General features: G+C 33.9%; 1 protein-coding gene across 1 annotated transcript; it reads left to right on the top strand.

The window, feature by feature from the left end:
• The first annotated feature begins 3,215 nt into the window (after window positions 1-3,215).
• LOC149574799 (maltose excess protein 1-like, chloroplastic) lies at window positions 3,216-9,314 on the top strand. Its single transcript, XM_089814627.1, has 9 exons — window positions 3,216-3,465; window positions 3,568-3,768; window positions 6,566-6,856; window positions 7,086-7,175; window positions 7,488-7,589; window positions 7,694-7,812; window positions 8,349-8,411; window positions 8,593-8,654; window positions 8,785-9,314. The coding sequence occupies exons 1-9, from the start codon at window positions 3,244-3,246 to the stop codon at window positions 8,865-8,867; spliced, it is 1,233 nt and encodes a 410-aa protein (XP_089670753.1). The 5' UTR covers window positions 3,216-3,243; the 3' UTR covers window positions 8,868-9,314.
• Window positions 9,315-19,227: the final 9,913 nt, after the last annotated feature.

The raw sequence follows: 19,227 nt of genomic DNA, 5'->3' as shown, positions 1-19,227 counted from the left end.
AGTGTGTGAATGGATGAGTAATGAATGGGTGAATGCACAAGTAAAGGAGTAAACAAAGAAAAAAAGAGAAAGAATGACTAAGTTTGAAAGGAGATCAGACAGAGCAATCCAAGTAGTGAAGGACATAACAAACATATCAAATTAAGAGATCAGATTGAGACATTGAATAGAGGAGATCTGAAATCAACTTTTAGAGAAAACCAAGGGTTAGGTACTAGATCAATTTTAACAAATTGAGTTAGGGTAAATCTCTTAACCTAGTGATCCTAACAAATATATGTAAATCTCCTAATAGAGTCCTTACTTGATTGTAAGTGTAAAATCCTTTAACAGGGTAACATCTAATAGTCTTAAATTTTTCAACAGGGTAGACCCTCATAGGGTAGATAATCTATTATGCTCAAACATTGTAACCCTAATGGGTTAACTTTATTGTTGTAATAGTGAAGATTTTTGGGTTTCATCCCCACCCCAATTTTACCTTCATATCAAAGTGTTTTTGGGTAACCAAATCATTTGTGTTATGTGTTGAATCTTTTCATGGATGTGATGTTTTATTTACATTATAATTTTGATGATAGATATAAGACGAATTAGGTGTGAAATCAATAATTTGGTTTTGCAAGTAAAAGTTTAATATTCTGATACACCCCCCTCTCGGTATCTTGTTTCCCATTAAATCCTTTCAATAGTTTCAAACAATACTATGCTTTGTGTAACTTACATATCATGTTCTTCTTTCTTGATTCAAGAAATCCTTCAGGTTGTTCAATGTAGACTTCCTCTTCCAAGATTCCATTCAACAATGTAGATTTGACATCCATTTGATATACCTTGAATCTTTTGTAACCAACATATGCAAACAATGTTCTTACTCCTTCCAATCTTGCAACTGGGGAAAATGTCTCTCCATAGTCAATTCCTTCCTCTTGTGCATATCCCTTGCAAACCAATTTTGCTTTGTTCCTTATGACTTCACCTTTCTCATTCAACTTGTTTTTGAATACCCATTCAATTCCAATCAGATTCTTATCCTTTGGCCTTTGTACTGTTGGAAATCTAAAAGGGGAAGTGAGATACTAAAGGGGGGGGGGTGTCAGGGGGATTGAATTAGGATCTATAAAACTTTTCACACATTAAGCATGAAACATATTTGATATCATCACATAAAACCTCATTGGACATTTATCTCATATCAAATTAACCATATACTTCAACATATCATTAGATCTAACTTCTAACTGCATGAATGAAAACTCATAAACACATAACACATTAGCACACAGATTTGGTAACATAGTCTAAACCCTCCAAGGTGAAGATAAAACTATGGTGGGGATGACATCCAATAAATCTTCACTACTGCAACAATAAAGTTTTGCTTGTTAAGGCTACACTGTTTGATCACTTCTGATGGTCTACCTTATGAGGGGTCTGCCCTGTTAAAGGCGCAAAATTGCTAAGTTTGACCTTGATTAAAGGATTTTCACATCACATGTAAGTGACTACTTTGTTAGAAGATTTACAAAAGCCTGTCAAAGCTACTCTATCAAGAGATTTGAACCCTAAAACACTTGCTAGAATGTCTAGTACCTGATCCTTTGGTATGTACTGAAATGCTGATAACATATCTCCTCTATCAAATTCCTTGATCATTTCCTCTGATTTGTTTTCAAATTATCAAAATGTATCATATTATGTTTTCAAAGCTCATATTATCAAATTTATTTTTTAAAGAAAATATATTTTCTACCTACAACAATGGTTACCTTGCATTTAAATGTTTTTAGCCCACCCCCTCACTCTCTCTCTCTCTCTCTCACACACACACACACACACACACACACACACACACACACACACATCATATCTCCCCCTCACTCCATCTCTACTCCCCCTTTATATCATTATATCTCTATCTCTCTACCACTCTACATAACCACCTATATCTCTATTTATATCTACTTATACCTCATTCTTTATTTCTCTATCTACCTCCTCTTTATCTCTCCCTCTCCCTCTATCTCTATATCTCTCCATCTATCTTCATCTCTTCCTAGATAGCTTCCTTTCTCAACTTTTATCTCTGGACACTTCTCCTCTATCCATCCATCTCTCTTCTCTTGTCTTTCTTCTTTACTCTGTTACTCTATCTCTCTATCTCTCCTTCTCTATCTTTATCTATCTCTTCTTCTCTCTCATTCTCTATATATTTGTCTCTTCCATCTATATTTATCACTCTTAATTCTCTTTATCTCTCCATCTCCTTTTTTCATCTCTCTCTCTCTCTCTCTCTCTCTCTCTCTCTCCTCCCACCCCCCCCCACCATCTCTATCACTGTCTCCTAGGTCTATCTCCTTACCTCTATTTCTTTCCCCCATCGCACCCACTCTCCATTTATCCCTAGTGCGAACACATCATGAGTGTATTGGTAAAAGCCTCACTACCTTCTTGATTCAAAGGTTTTTCCTTTAGAGCAAAATTAGATCTAATGTATAGTTAATTTGAAACTATTACTTCTCCGTTAAAACTATTGTAACACAAAATATATTTCTTGACTCACAATATTTACTAAATAGTCCTATCAATTAACTTCATGCAACCAAACATTTATGAAAAATAAACCAATTATTTTACTAATTATCTTCTTCACTTATGCACACATTGCATACCAAGAGCCCTTTAGTTTTAACAAGTGAACTTATCAACCCTAGTAGTCTTATCAATTGAAATTATATCCTACCTATCAGCCCTAGTAGTTTTAACAAGTGAGAAGATAAGAATATATGATGTGATTATTTAATCTTTAAAACCCATAACAATTAATAGCACATGGGTGGCTATTAATCATTTCCTTATGTTTCTCAAAATCTGAGCCTTTCATGTAAAAGTGATGAGGTTGAGACTAGACGAGAAAGTTGAATCTCCATAAAAATCTGAGCCTTCTTAATACCGAAGCCCTAGCTTACATATGCACGCCTAATTTTATATGCAAATATTTAAAGGTTTCTGTGAATCCATCCAACAAAGCTCTCCTCTCGTGAGCAATGGACGGTCCATATAATACCGACGATCTCATGCATGCCTACTTCTTGTATTACGTGTCCCATAACACCGCAATTGACAAGGGACGCCACTCGGTAAAATATCAGATCATCATTGATAATATAAATATTCTCACTCAATTTATAAGGGGGTTGATTCTTTCGCAACCCACTGAAAGTGAAAGCCACAGTCGCAATAATGGCTTCTATGCTCATTTTACCCCAAGTTTCTTCCTTCAGCAAGTACGGGGGTAGAAATTTTTCGGGTTCCAATTTTATTCCTACCAGGCCCATTTTTGGGCAAAGGATAAGTTCGACATATAATGAAAGAAGCCCACATTTGAAATCCTGTTCTTTTGTTAATGTTGGGAAGAACTACATTCACCGGATTTCGGCGGCATCAGCTCCAAATGCAGGAGAGGTGAGTGGATTCATTAACTGTAGACAATAATTTTGTGCTTTTAAAAACATTCTCGATTCCAATTTGCCAATAAATTTGTATGGCTTTGGTAAATGTGTGTAGGGCATAGTAAATGAGAACATTGAGCCAGTGGGCGTGGATTATAGAGAGAGCCCATCTTATAAACAATGGGATGCATTGACATCTACCATAGCAGGCTGCTCTACTATACCCTTTCTTCTTCTGCAACTGCCCCAAATACTCCTCAATGCTCAGAATCTATTGTCTGGAAACAGAAGTGCACTTCTTGCAGTGGGATGGCTGGTATGGAACCGTTTATCTTTTGATGTTTAATGTCGAATCTAGGTTTCCTATAATTAGGGAAGAGATTATGAAAACTAATTAGTTTCAGATTCAATCATCTTAACAGATAGACACATTTCTATATAAGCACTCCTCTAACCAAGTAGACGTTTTGAATTAGTACACATGATAAGTGCCACAGACCATTTTGGCCTAAATTATGTTATTCTGTATAAATTTAGATTTTCTCAAAAAAAAATTAATGACGAAAAATGGTCAGCAATGCTTTTTAAGTGTTTTTAGGATTCCCTGCTTAGAGAATCTATATTTCTTACCTAGGTCATTAATTGGGTTGTTCAAAAGTTTCCCTTTGGTTTGCATTTAAGAGAGACACTGTAGTTATTTAAGGAAAAATAATAATAATAGTAAACATGAGATTTTTACTATCTGTTCATATTGTAGTGAGTAAATTGTTTCTGGAAAAAACTTTGCTTTCAGTTTTGTTCAGGTCAATGTCTCGATCAAACTCCTGATCCATCATCAGAATGATCAGGATGAGGAAGAATGATGGGTGAATAGGCTCAGCAGAAAACGTTTAAGAGAAATAAGTAAAACATACTAAAAAGCAAAGAAAGGATAGGAAAGAAGGGTATTGCATCACATTGGAAAAGAGTTGGTGGGGGGGGGGGGGGGGGGGGGGTGGGGGGGTGGGGGGGACAGGGAAAGAAACACTGACAGGTTAAGATTAAGGGGAGAGAGAAAATGACCAAATTAAGGGTGAAGGTTAACAAACAACAATAATAACATGACAGAATTGATGGGCAAGAGGAGAAGGGGTAGATTAGAAAGAGAGATTTTTAAAGGAGTGGGAAGAACTTATTAAAGAGAGATGTCCCGGGAGGACCCCATAAAAAGGAGGCGAAGGAAGGGGGTGAGGAGGAAATGGTTCAGAGAATATTTTTTGAGAGATGGTGATGGAAGTGAGAGTTCAGCGGAAAGAGGGGTTTAAACCAAGTTTTTAAATTTATAGAATACAGAGGTTGTGTCTTTGTTTATTTTTGGTTGCCCTGAGAAGTTCAGATCTCAATTTTCACCTCTATTGAGATTTTGTGGGTATTTGTTAACTTTAATCATTTCCCTCAACTTCATCTTGCATTAACTGCCCTCTTTTGCTAGGACTCAGGCTTTCTCATTCCCTAAGCAAATGCGGTGCTTGGCATTGAATGATTGTTTGATGTTAGCACCACGCTTCTTAACCCTCATTCCAATATTGCAATGAGTGTCACCAATGTAGGGAGTTCCACAAGGATATTCATTTTAAAACTTTAGCCAGATCAGAAATATCAGATTTTTGAATCTGTATTTTCCTTGTCACAAACACGAAAGGCTCTTATAGCTAGAATCCTAAAAAATTTGCTTTTTGTGCATGTTAGTGCAAAGACACTAGTAGGTAAGTTTTGACTGTTATTTTAGTGGTTTCCTGTATACACTTGATGAGCCAAAGTCCCTTTAACCTTTCCAAGAAGTAGGATATCTAAGAATTATATATATAATTTGCATTTTATTAACTTAATGAACTTAACACGAAGATAGTTAACAAGATTGCTTTTTTGTTTGTTTTGCTATTCTAGTATCCAAGTAAACAAAGCATGTCTATAAAGGGGCCATGGACAAAATCATGTACACAAGTAGACTTTGCATATGAGATAACTCTTTTGCAGTTACTTTTAAAATTTGAATCAACCTTATGATCGGCTATTCCTGTTTACCAGGGTTTAATTCAAGGAGTCCTGGGAATTCCTTTTACATTGTTGCATGTGTGAACACCAACTTCTTAACTTTGTATATATCAGTTTGGAGTATGTATTCCTTGGGTTTTGACCTTGCGATGAAACTCTGGAATAAAGCCAGCCTTAGCATTTAATCTACAGTTACACCAAAAGATCTGCACAAGCCTAAATTAATTATCTTATTTCTTTTCTTGAGTATAGTCATCCAGCACCATTAGGAGATATATGCTCTTGCTTTCCGGCAATTTCACTTGTTTTTTCCATAGTACCTCTATCTTCAGCTGTGACATAGGTACATTATGATACATGATGATAGTGCAGAAGAATTACAATCTGTTTACTTCGGGATGTCATAGATTGTTGCCTGCACATCCTCAGTACTGTTTGCGAAGTCCTTTTTTGATTGAGTAGACAGGGTTCAATATGTAGACTGGCATAATTTTCACCTCATGCATTCATATACAATAATCGAAAACCACTATGTTAAAGTTCTAGTGTCTTCTGGGCTCAGTTGATTCTCCCCGAAGTTGGATGGTGCTTTTATACCCTGAGAATTGATGTTTTCTATTCCCTTTTTCCTTATCTGGTTGATCAAGTTTGCAGACATACTGCCTATATATTAATAGTTTCATTAATTGCAGTGTCTTCTTTAAGCTTGCCAGCCAAGCCTGATATGATTTTTAAATTCATGTTAATACTGTTTACTAATGTGGGGCTAACTGGGTCTTTGGAAGTATCTTTGAATTTATTATATAGAAAGAATCTCATTGTATGGTGTGTTGTTTAAAACTTTAAGCAATTTGTAGCTGAAATTTATTTGTATTTTAAGTTAATTAACAGGGAGAAAATGATTTGTAATGTGAAGGCAGTGAAATTGGTTGCTTAGAAATTTCTCTTTAATGTAAGTTGTGCATATGGGAAGCCTGCTGGTTATACAGTTAAATTCTAAAACAAAATGTTGAAAATGAGGCAATTTTGAAATGTTATAGCTTATGTAACATCTCAAGAGGAATTTGGTTGCAATGCAGGGGCAACTAACTGGAGTGTTGGGGAATCTCTCCTTGCTTTCATATTTCGCAAAGAAAAGGGAGACTGGAGCTGTGGTTGTTCAGGCAGTGGGAGTCATATCAATATATGCTGTCATTGTCCAGCTTGCAGTAGGTGGAGCCATGCCTTACACCCCATTCATTGCCACTTCTGTTGCTGTTGGTTCAGGGTTAATATTGAATTTTCTCAATTACTACAACCTCCTTAATGCTGGTATTTGGAAGTTTTGGGAAGATGTTATTACAGTTGGAGGGCTTTCTGTTCTCCCTCAGGTATTTATGCCTCATATTTTAAAGTTGTTTTTCTTTGACATGGTAAAATCATTTTCACTCACTATTCCCTCTTTATGTCAACTTCCTTCAGTATTTACACTTATAAAACCCTTAGATAGAAACACATTCAATTGATAGAAAATCCAATAATAAATTTAAAAAACTTTAGAGTGGATACTAACATTCCCCATTTCTTCAGCTGTTTAACAATTCTGTTTGTGAATGCCAGGTTATGTGGTCGACTTTTGTTCCTTACCTTCCACAGAGTATTTTGCCCGGGATTTTATCATTTGTGGCAGCTTTAACAACTGTTATTCTGGTTGGTTTCATATTCTTTTCTTGTTATGCAAATCTATAGGAGCTAACATGTCAGAATGATGTACTAGTGCACCAAATACTGACTTTTATGACAATGCTTAATGGCATGATTGATTTCTTATTTAGAAAATAATCTTGCATAGGATCGTCTTGAAACTATTCGTTGAGAAGTTTCATTGGAAACCTTTTTGGCTATAAATTTGTTCTAGCAAAAAGTAATTAGATGCAATACTAATTTACACTGTCTTCTACCTTCGATTAAGTTTAACCTTCGTTGGAACTTGAACTGAGATCCTGAGGATGAATCATACAGGCTCGTTCTGGAAAACTCTCTAAGAAGGCAGTGGAATTTGTGGGATCAATTTCAGGGTGGACAGCTACTCTGCTATTTATGTGGATGCCTATAGCACAAATGGTCAGCATTGCTTCTGTTTGCATTTTCTTGCCCAATGGCACATAAATTACCTTAGTGTTTTTTTATCAAAAATCATGATTTTGACTTAATTTCTGATGTAACAGTGGACAAACTATCTCAATCCAGAGAATATTCGAGGTTTGTCCGTTTATTCATTGTTGCTGGCAATGATTGGAAATGGTCTTCTGGTTCCACGAGCCCTGTTTACTCGTGATGTTATGTGGTAATTATCTTGTCACTTCTGTGAAATTTCATATTCATGTTTGAGAAATAACAGTCTTAAAATCACAACTAATATATTTTGTAAGCTTTGAAAGACTGAAGTCGCTTCCAGTAGGCTGGAGGCTTCTTCCAGTTTTCCAAAATGTTTCCTCATCCCAATTATTATGTGTATCCTCAATAGACGGCTGAAACTTTCTGGAAAATGTTTGCATTCAGAGCCATCATCCCTGGTTTTCAGAGTATTCCACAAGTTTTCAGTATACCGTTTTCATGAAGTTTCAAAGTTTTCAATACCTTTTGCAAGAGTTTTTAAATTTATAGAAGTTCTGTTCTGAAAATCGTTTCTTTCTGTTCTCCATTTCCTTGTGAAGTCCACCACAACATTTCTGCAGTTATCTGACAGCTGACCTATGTATTTGTGCTTCTAATACATGTTGTTGAAGTTTCAAAGTACTTTTTCCCTTTTCTTGGCGCAGGATGATGCTTGAGATGTTGAGAAAATATAAAAAGATTAAAGGTGTCTTCATTTCCTTGCAGGTTCACAGGTTCATCTTGGGCAGCCTTTTTATATGGTTGGGGAAATATTCTTTCTGTTTACATGTAAGTTTCTCAGATTACAATCAACATTTGGGCATCCTTAAACACTCTTTTGCACTACTATTGAAATTTTAATAACTCAATATAAATCAATTTTAATGCATATAAAGTATAATATTTGAGCTTATGAAAGTTGGGGATGTTAAAATGTAAATATGTACTAAGCTCCCTGAAAATGTTTCAGGTGTGGAGGCATCAGTGGCACATATTTTTCGGCAATCACCTGCGCTCTTCTGTTTTCAATGGGTCTCGTCCTTTGTTCCTTCTTAATTGGACAGAAGCCTATATAGCAAGGATGTTAATTACAACCATAGGAATGGACACTATTCTTGTGTATTATATTTAATTTCTGTTCTTTGGTTTTTAATCCATGCAGGAACAATATTTTGGAGGGATGCAAAGGCTTACAATCTGAGCTCACCGGTTGATTCTCTTGCACAATTAGCCTTTGGCCGATAGTGAGTTAAGTGTGAGCCTTCTCTAGCTTGAAAATGACTAAAAGGTTGCATTGACTTGAGATTCAGTTGAGGTATGATACAAGCATATGACAAGAAATGCATGCATCAGTTACAAGCTGATGTAAGAATGAACGCAACTCTGGCTCGAGGGGACCGGATATATTTGGGTCTGAAATTCTTCTTGATCCTATTGTGCCAGTGTGGAAATAAGAGATTGTTCTGTTTAATTTCTCATTACAAATTCTCTCTGTGGGTGGGCTTCTGTAAGGCGCACTCATGTAGATGAACTATGCAGGAATCATTTATATTTTTCTTGGATTATGATTCTTTGAGGAAAACATGGAAGATTCCTCTGTATGCATAAACTGGGTATGTGTTTGTTTCTCGTGTTGTTGATGATGTAAACTAATTTGTGTTTAAAGATTCAGAGTGTCCTCTTTATTGAGCATCATAAGTTTGCTATATAAAGCTGAGAAATAATCACTGAAGTATTACCGTCCCATGGATTGCCACCCTTGCTTGGTGACTATAGCTTTATTATTGCCAGTATATACCGAGAGGAATGATTTCTTTCTTCGTGTTTTCTCACTTTTTTCTGTTAGAGATATTTTTCTTTTAAATTGCATTTGTGTGATTTGTAGAGTGGGATGTAGTACATAGCACATTGATTAGAGTGGAATCCAATCAAAATCTAGAGAAAAGAGACTACTTATTATTTATTTCATTTCCAAAGAGCTGATGGTGCATGTTTAGGTCACAAGGTTCGAATTTGAATTCATGTTGATCTTATTTTTTGAAAGAAATTAGGTGAGGGGAGATTAAAAAAAAAGAAAAACCGAAATTTGATGTATCTAACGTTTTTTTTAATAGGTAAAAGGTTATGAGGCCAAAGATTGTGTGTAGATTAAGAAAACCATCTCAATTAGGTACCAAATATTATAGATTGATAGTTATCCTTGGTGTATCCCATAACTTAGATGCTCATAAAAAGAAGAAATAATATATGGGTTATATTTTTTGAATATCTAACCATAGAATTTAAATTCAAATTTCCACTTGAATTCATATCTTAGCATGATTGGCTAGCATGCACCAGCAAAAACATTTTTTCAATAATTTTTTATGATAATTTCTTTTTATAGATTTTTTCATTGCACAACTTGACTCAACCACCTCTATATGGATTTGACTCTTTTTCCTACTTGTATGAATGTTGGATCCAAGCTTGATCACATGAAATAATTTTTCTACTCATCAAACCATGAATGTTGGATCCAAGCTTGATCACATGAAATAATTTTTCTACTCATCAAACCAACAAAAAATCTAGGAGCTTGGAGTATATGATGTTCCTTCAATACATTGGATATGGTGTTCACAAATCTCATATTGTAAAAACAAATTCTATTGGTTAAAAAGGTATATATGAAGGCTTCTCATTGTTAATTCCTTTCAATAATATGGGAATAACAACTCAAATTTTGTCATTGCTAATATATTGCAATATATTATTTTTTGAACAAAGATAAGTACCTGAGAGGAATCATTTAATTTGGATATGGCAAGATGTATGTCGCATTTGGATAACAAGTCTTGACCTATGGGAATAAGCCTGCAATTTATAGATGGAGATAAAGAAGTTGTGCATTTACTTATAAAAAATAATTATTGTTAGTTTTCTGAGGATTGCTTGCCTGATTGGTATTTGTGTTCCAAATGTAACCTTCTCTTTGATTTATATATAGAGAATAAACCATGAATAGACATGTCCCTTCATAAGCCATGTCTTAACAAATTTAATCATATATATACATAATATTTATTTTTCTCATATAACAATAACATTATATCTCAAATATAAGGAACACATATATAATAGGTTTATCTGATTGAAGCTATCAAACATCAACAACTATTGCTAGAGAAATCAAGAATATGACATCCAATGTGGGAGCACAGTCTGTTGCATATTGTCAAAGATAATATTTGAGAAACACTGGTAAATACTTTTGGCCATAGCGACATGTTAACAAATTAGAATTATTTTGAGTGAAATGAATTAGGATGAGGATAAAAAAGCTTGCAAGCCTTTTTATTATTGTCCTTTTCTTTTTCTATAAATCAATTAGCATAATGCAAGTTGTGAGCATGGTGTCTCTCTTGTTTTTATGATCTCATAGCTTTTCTACTGGGTTAGATCATGGATTCTATTTTGGGTTAGATCGTGTAGTCTATTTTGTCCTTTGTGTATTCTTTACACAATCACCAATACATTGAGTTAGAGAGATTCAATTCTCACACTATTTTTGTTATGCTAGTATCACAGTCCAATTCTTATAAATCCAAATCCAAATGTCTTATAAAATATTTTGAGTTTATCTTAAGACCCATTGAAAACATTTTTCAGCAACTTACAATCAAAATTCATCGTGGTAAACCTAACAACCTATTTCACCTTCCACATTAGCAAGTCAAAATAAGGAGGCATATAGCTACACGTATATTTCATCATTCTTTTAGTATCTCCTCTGTAATTTATGGTTCTCAACTGATTGAGTGGTTTTGCAGAATTTTGTTCTTAATATTTTGTTGTAAGTATTTCAAGATGAGGGCTTCTCTTTGACAATTTTGGAATATACATTCATTTATTATTTCTGTAATTTAGCTTGTATTGCATACAGTATTATATATTGTTAAAGTGGGGAATAAATGTACCATCATAAATTACGAGCATCTAAGTGATGTACAATTTCATGATTGTTTAGCACATATGTTAGTGTGTTTTAAATATAGCTTGCATAGTAGTTCTCAACAATTACACTCAATGAGCACCTAAATTTAAATATATGTTTGCTATCCCTTCAATGTTGTTTGAAATCAAGGTAAGTCCTTATTTATAAGTGAACTCCTCTTTTTTAACTCCAATCAAATAATGTGTTTCATCTCCTAGAAACTATGTTAGCATTTGTGGCCTTGGTATTGTGTCCTAACCTCTAAACTAGCTGACGATTTTAATATGCCATCCTCTAGTTTCATAGGAACCATATTTGGGCTTAAAATGAGAGGAACAAAATTTCAAACATTTTGTTCTGGGGTACAATACATTTCAAGCACTTTGTACCTCAAGTTTTGAGCCCAAATTTAAATTAGTTCCTTGTCTTGGTGATTTTGTAGAGGATTAAGATTTATGGCCAACTCTCTCAATTCTATCTCCTGGTTTAGTATAAAATAAAGCTTTGCACTTCATTTTGGTAAGATGATATGAATTGCAATTTTGGAGACCCAGTTTGAAGGCATTCCATTAAGTGGACTCTTTTTAATCAAGGGTACATCAATCTTCTATCAATCATTCAAGCATTAAAAATATTCTCAAGATCAAGATGAAGCTACAAAAGGATTGTGATGGTGACAATGAGACTAATAACTGATGATTGGCTTGCACTCTTCCTCTCTGAATTTGGTATGGTTTCATACGATATTCATATTTGCATTCTTATGCTTCAAAATATATAATTGTTACAAGATTTCAATCACACATTGAATGCATTTTCACACAGGTTCCACTCTATCATGATATGGAAGATCTTTACATTGCATTTATATACATTTTAACTCAACAAGTTTTGACATACTCTAGATCCACAAGTGCTACACACTTTTATCTTTGTTGTATTGGCTATCCATGGAGGTGGGCATCACAAAAATTAGGGGTTGACCAAGGCAAAAACATATATAACCACACACACATGTAATTCTCATATAGTTGCAAAAGATCCTAAAATCAGCTATCAAAATGTTAATGCCATATCAACAATAAGACAACTACTCTATGATTTGTATTACTAGAAAACTTTGGGTACAAAATGTTTCACACATTTTGTTCCCTACAAAAATTGTGAGATTTTAGGGGTAAATAGATACCAAGATCGAGATCTCAAACTATTAGTTATATGCATTTTTGGAGTTTTGGTAGTAAAAAATTCATACCCAAATCTTCTTTTCTCCTACATTAATTCTAGGTGCAATCAAATTTACTTTTATCTACTAGATCATCGATTTTTTCAATTGATTAGTTCATATCTTTTCTTGATTAGTTGTTTACATAATTGTTTTTATCTATTTGCCTTCTTAACTCTAAGGCGCAAAAGGATTACAAACCCTGAGTGCTGAAATCTTCTATTAACATCCCTCTTACTAAATGGTGTTGATTTGATTTATCTTGAGGTAGTCTAGTATTCCAATGGTCCATGTGAATTGGGGGAAAAATAGATCTTTATGTGATCCCCTTTTCATATTGTACAAATGTGTGTGTGTGTGTGTGTGTGTGTGTGTGTGTAATCAAAATCCCCAAGTGAAATGTATTCTCTATATCCTTGGGAATAACATTTAACAATGTGAAGAATTAGGAGAGTGAATAATTTAGTGTCCATCTATTAGCATCATTGAGGGAAATTATTCTATCAGATAAGTGGAATGAAGTGATACTTTACTGGATTCTCTCAATATTTAATGCAATGAGTTTCTTGTAGTTAGCAATTTGGTATCCATAATAAGTAGGTGCAAAGCCAAACGTGTGTTTACTTATATGGGAAAGTTGCACAAACCAATAGAGGACAATATGTGGGCCCAAAATTTGTTGTTGCACTACTAGCTTTCATGAAAATAAATGCTAGTGGATTTGAGTTGTTTATGAGTAATGCACTTGGTTAACATTCCCAAGATAAAAATTCTCGATCTATGGGCTCTAAAAGGAATTATTGCAATATTAACTTCTTTCTTGAAAGTAAATGGTAGTGGAATTGATCTATTTGTTATTAGTGAACTTGGATTAATGGACATTACCTAGCTAAAATCCCTTGATACAAATTTAAAAGTCATAATAAGACTTTACAAATATCTTCACCATTACTGTTAGCAATCTACTTCCTTGAACTCTCAAAATCCACCCACTCCTCTTTCTATAGATCTCCAAGCATCCATTTCTCACTATCTTTCTTTCTCTAGGTTCTAAATAGTGTTATAATTCTCCCTTTACATCCTAAGAATGTGGAAGGGGTGAGGGACCATCTTGTTCACTTTTATCCAAAATTCGTTTTGTTCTCAATGTAAGAGTATCTTGGAGCTCAAAACTATTAGAAAGAAAGAAGAATGTGTTTGTTCAAGTGACAACCATTTGCACAAGCTTCAAACAAGAGATATTATGTTTACTAAAGGTCATATTTTAACTATTTCATTGGAATAGTTATTTAGAAAAGATTCTATAAAGATAAAATTCACCTAACATCTTAAGCCTTTGGATCTAAGTAGTATACATATCCAATTATGTGTGCCTCTCACATCCCCTCTCTCTCCCACCTTATCTCCCTCTCTCCTCCCTCTGAATGTTCATTTAATGAGTTCCCTTAACCATGTATAGCATACAAAAAACTATATGTTTATGATGGATTTACATCTAAAATATACATATTAATCACTAACTAATGAATTTAATTGTTATGCACCTAAGAACATTCAATATTTCATTTACAAAAACTTGTTAAATTTATTAACACTAGATTCAAGAGAAGTACATTTGAAGATGGGTAAGTGCACCAAGATGGTGTAGAAAGGGGGGTATAAGTGGCCACTTTTGTTTTTCTAAAATCAGGTAAACCTAAAACTTGAATTTTTTTTGGCAGTTATGCACTCAAAATCTGAAGATGTAGAGACAATAAGAATTGTAGTACTCTTAATCTAGTTTCTAAACTACTAATGTTTTTGAAAAAATGGACAAGAGGGTCAAATATATTACACACAAAAAATGGTTTCTAATTTTTTCAAAATAAAAATAAAAATAACAGTGTCTATTGTGCCAATCAAATAAGATATAGTTATATTTAGTATTTTAAACAATTCTTTAGTATAAAGATTGGCAAGACTAAGAGCTAGAAGTTTTATATTTTTTTTTGTAATTATATTGAGTATTTTATTTTTTATGAATTTTTGAAGTGGGTGCATCCTAAAAATTAGGCATTTGTTCACAAGCTAGATATAACTTACATTAAAATAATAAAAAATGAAAACTTTATTCTTTCAAAGTTTATAGAATCAAGGGCATGGCAATAATATGTAAGTTTTCTAAAATTTGGTCAAGAATATCAAAAGTTATTAAGAAAATAGTACACATATATCTCTAGGAACTATGGAGACACTCATAAAGAAAATTAAACTTTAGTATGCTATTTTTGTCCAAAAATAGAAAAATATTTATGGTTAGAAAGCTTAAAATAGATGTGAAATTATTGATGATGCGTAAACTTGATGAAGAAGTTGCCAACCTATTTTGAAGAGAAAAACATGTGAAAAAGGAGGGAAATGGAAGGAAAATCAACCTTGTTATCCAAGCCTATTAACTAACCTTGTCCTTGTCTTATTCATTTATCAAACCTAAGCTTGATTAAGGTTTTTTAATTCAAATTAAGTCAAATGTGCTAGGGGTGTTTCACAATTTTTTTTGGGTATGTGATAACTATTTGCACACCATTTTGGTGCACTTAGCCATATGTTGTAGAATTATATGAGTATGAGCTTTAGAAAAGTTTAAAATCAGCCTACCTTCAATGAACAAGAGACATGTACTTTTATTACACTTTGCTAATACTATATTTGATTGAAATACATCAAAAGTTGTTGTGGAATAATGTGAGCATAATTTTTTGAAAGGTTTCTGTAGACACTTAAAATTGTCCTAAAGTCTATATTAATTAATTTATTATTTCCCTTGACAATATAATTAATCATTAATTAATTAATTATATTTGTCATATTCTTCTACCTATTTAATTAAATAAGTTCACTTGCCTAGTGTATTTAATTTAATTTAAATACCCCACCCCCCACCCCTAATGTGTTAAATTTATTTAATACATGATCCCTACATGAATTCCCCTTTTAAATAAATTTTATTTATTTAAATCCCTCTATCTCATTAATTTCTCTAAAACTATGATTAAATTAAATTTTGTTTAATTTAATCTTAAGCCTAGCCTATAACCATCATTTTCATCCTCTTAAGCCTACTTCCTCTTTTAATCCCACTTAATCATCCTAATCACTTTCCTAATCCCCCTCATTAGCCTAAGAGTGTGCTCTAACATGTGTGAGATGACATGCCTACACACTCCCCTTTGCATTCTTGTCTCCCACTCTTCCTCTCAAGTTTGCTCACACATGTGTGAGCAAACTTTGAATATTTGACCACTTGCATGGCTTGCATGTCACCTTATGTGGCACCTACATGGTTGCCACCTCACCAAGCCCTCACTCAAGCCTATAAATAGAGGCCTTGTCTCAAGCATTTGCATCTCTCATTATTGCATTGTTATCATGTTGGTTTGAGATTTGAGTTTTCATTATAGTTGAGCTTGCATGCTAGTTTGAGTTTTCATAGTAGCTTTCATGGTAGTTTTCATGGTGATTTCTAGAAGCATACTAACCATTTGGTAGCTGGTTTAGCTTTGCATTTGCATTGTTCATCTAGTTTACTTGTGCATTCACATTTCCATTGCATTTACATGTTAGTATAGCTTGCATACTTAGTTAGTTTTCTTGGTTGCATTTCATTTTCATCCTTGAATGCCTTCAAGTATGGCTTTCTCCATAGCCATTTCTTGAGGTGTTCTTCATCTCATGTAGCCTAGGTTCATATTTCACCATTACTCACATTTGCACATCCACTCAAGAGATTCAATACTTTATTGTGTTTGGAAGAGCACACTAAACATACCCCCCATCTGAACACACCAACAAGGCCTCTCATGGGTGCCCTTGTTGAGCTGTAGAGGTGGCTAGAGGATTTGGTTTGTTGACTGCTCAGAGTTGCAAAACTCAAGCAAGCATTAGTTAGCTAATGTTCTTTCATTTTGATGAGTCTTTGATGCATATTTGAGATTTTTAAACTAAATTTTGTTTGTAGATTCGTGCTCCCAAAAGGTCACATTTTCTAGCACACATTTATGGCACGCCCGGTGGGACCCACGTCCCTATTTTCTTTTCAAAAATCTATTAAGAAATTGTAATTTCTTGCCAAAATCTATGCATTTTTGTCTGCGCTAGATGTAGTGTCGTTTGTGAACTGTCGTCTCTGTAGATTAGCATCTGCGTAGACCAGCGTCTACACAGATCGACGTCTCCACTCAACTCGTGAAAATTATCATTTTTTTTTAGTTTTTTGTTCTGTCATCTTCATTTTCCATATTGTTGTCTGTGCATAACAATCTGTTATTTGCATTGTTCAAGTTGTCGTCTTCGTTGTACACTATTGTCTACTTTTTCCCAACGACTCACTGTTTTGGCATCTACGATTTTTTGACAAGTTTTAGTTTTGTCATCTGCAATTTTCTAGTGAGTTTTAGTTTTGTCATCTGCGAGTTTTGTCGTCTGCATTATTCTATTGTCTCTGCCTACATTCGGTCGTCTGTGATTTTTTTAAAATATTTTTTAAAAAGAGTATAAATCAAATTTTGACTTTTGGTGGTTTCGTAGGATTGAGGCCATTCTAAGCTTATTCACATATAGAAAAAACAACAAAAAAAGTTAAAATAAGTTTTCCCATAGTAAAGCCTTCATTTTGAAGTTTTTCTTGTGAGGCTAATCAAATTTGTTTTTTCTTGCAGATTGGAACATTTTAGAAACACCTAATCATGTTTTCTTGTAGGTTTTTCTTAATATTTTATTGCTTTTGAGAATGAACTTGGATGCCTAAACACTTGTCTTTGAATGAATGTTGCACTTAATTGGATAAACCAAACACACTCTTGAATGCATAAAGGTCAAAAGAACAATGCTATGATACACATTTCAATTTGGGTTTAAAATGAATCTCATCAAATCTTGAATTCTTAAGGATCAAAGAACATGGCAATGATCATTTGGATTTGGTGCTTAAAATGAATTCACATACTCTTTAATGCCTTAAAGGAAATTGATTTCATTTTCAACATTTTGCTTATGCACACGCTTGATTTACTTTCTTGTTGACAAATCTGCACTTTTATTTATGTTGATGACGATTTCAAGTTGGAAAGAACATTGTATGATTCTCTCCCCTTGTGCCTTCGGGTGATCTTAGGTGCACAAGAAATAAGTGGTCTTGTTTTTTTTTTTTTAGGAGGCCTGCTTGAGGATTTCATCACCCCTTGGGATGACTTCAATTCTAGTGTTCTGGCAGAGTATAAAAATTGGGAGGTGAATTGAAAGACACTTCTCTTGGAAGTAAAATATTGTCACTCTTGGCTAAGCTCCAAATAACTTTATACCTTTGGGAAGTGGAGGAGATTTCGGTTACCGTCTCCCCTCAGCTATGTGGCAGTATTTTCTTTCATCTACAAATTTGGGCCTCACGTACCTTGCGTATATTGAGGACACCCTCTAGTTGATCCTTGTACATCCTAGTTGAAACCTTATAGGATTGTTGGTGTGTTTGACATGCTGGAGTGTTTGAAACCCTCCCCAGTTGAAGGGGACACACTAGCTACACTTGCCTTGTGTATATTTCATTGTTTGATTTTGCATCTCAAATTTGAAAAATCCAAAAACATCATAAAACTTAAAACTCCAAAAACATTGTAAAAGTTTAGAAATCCAAAAAAATAAAAATAAATTCAAAAATAACAAAAACAAGTCTTAGTTTAAGTCCTCTTAGTCAAGTTGTCCACATCAATTCCACATCACTTCCTCTTTCCATCATAGTCATCACCCTCATACATCTCTTGTCTTAATCACGTTCTTAATCATTCAAATCATTTCCTCAAAACCTTAATCATCTATATTCATCCAAATCATTTCCTCATTTTCTTAATCATTCAATCAAGTCCATAATCTTCATCCTAATCATGGTTCATAATCCACATCAAGATCCAATTCCCTCATTCAATGATTCATCTTCATGATTCTTAATCCAATCCCTTGTCAAATTTAGTCATTTCTAATCAATTCTTAATTCAATCCATTTACATCTTCCTCCATAGTCAATCTTTCTAATTTCATTCATTCACGTCTTCTTCTAATTCAACTTTGCATCAAATATTCTACTTTGGACATAGGAGCATTGTCATCACCATTGGATTTTCATTCAAATCCCACATTCACTTGTTTGTATATAGGGTTTTTATCAAATCAAATCAAACCCTCATCCAATCAATATCAAATCAAATAAAATCATATCAACTCATATCAAATAAAATTCAATCAAATCAATATCGAGTCAAATCCAATTTAAATCAAATCAACACAAAGTCTGAAATCGCTCCTAGTCCCTAGTTCACATTCCATCCATCATCGAATCTTTCGTCACTCTTCTTCTAACATCTATGGATCCAAAT

Source organism: Cupressus sempervirens, chromosome 2 (genome assembly GCF_028749045.1).
Source record: "Cupressus sempervirens isolate cs-2001-9-10 chromosome 2, ASM2874904v1, whole genome shotgun sequence".
NCBI classification, from domain to species: domain Eukaryota; kingdom Viridiplantae; phylum Streptophyta; class Pinopsida; order Cupressales; family Cupressaceae; genus Cupressus; species Cupressus sempervirens.
Note: the sequence above shows the minus strand (reverse complement) of the source record. Positions and strands in the feature narration are given on the sequence as shown.

Coding starts and splice junctions, on each gene's coding strand:
- LOC149574799 (XM_089814627.1), top strand. CDS start 3,244: ATGGCTTCTATGCTCATTTTACCCCAAGTTTCTTCCTTCAGCAAGTAC. Junction 3,466..3,567: donor CAGCTCCAAATGCAGGAGAG/GTGAGTGGATTC, acceptor AAATGTGTGTAG/GGCATAGTAAATGAGAACAT. Junction 3,769..6,565: donor TTCTTGCAGTGGGATGGCTG/GTATGGAACCGT, acceptor GTTGCAATGCAG/GGGCAACTAACTGGAGTGTT.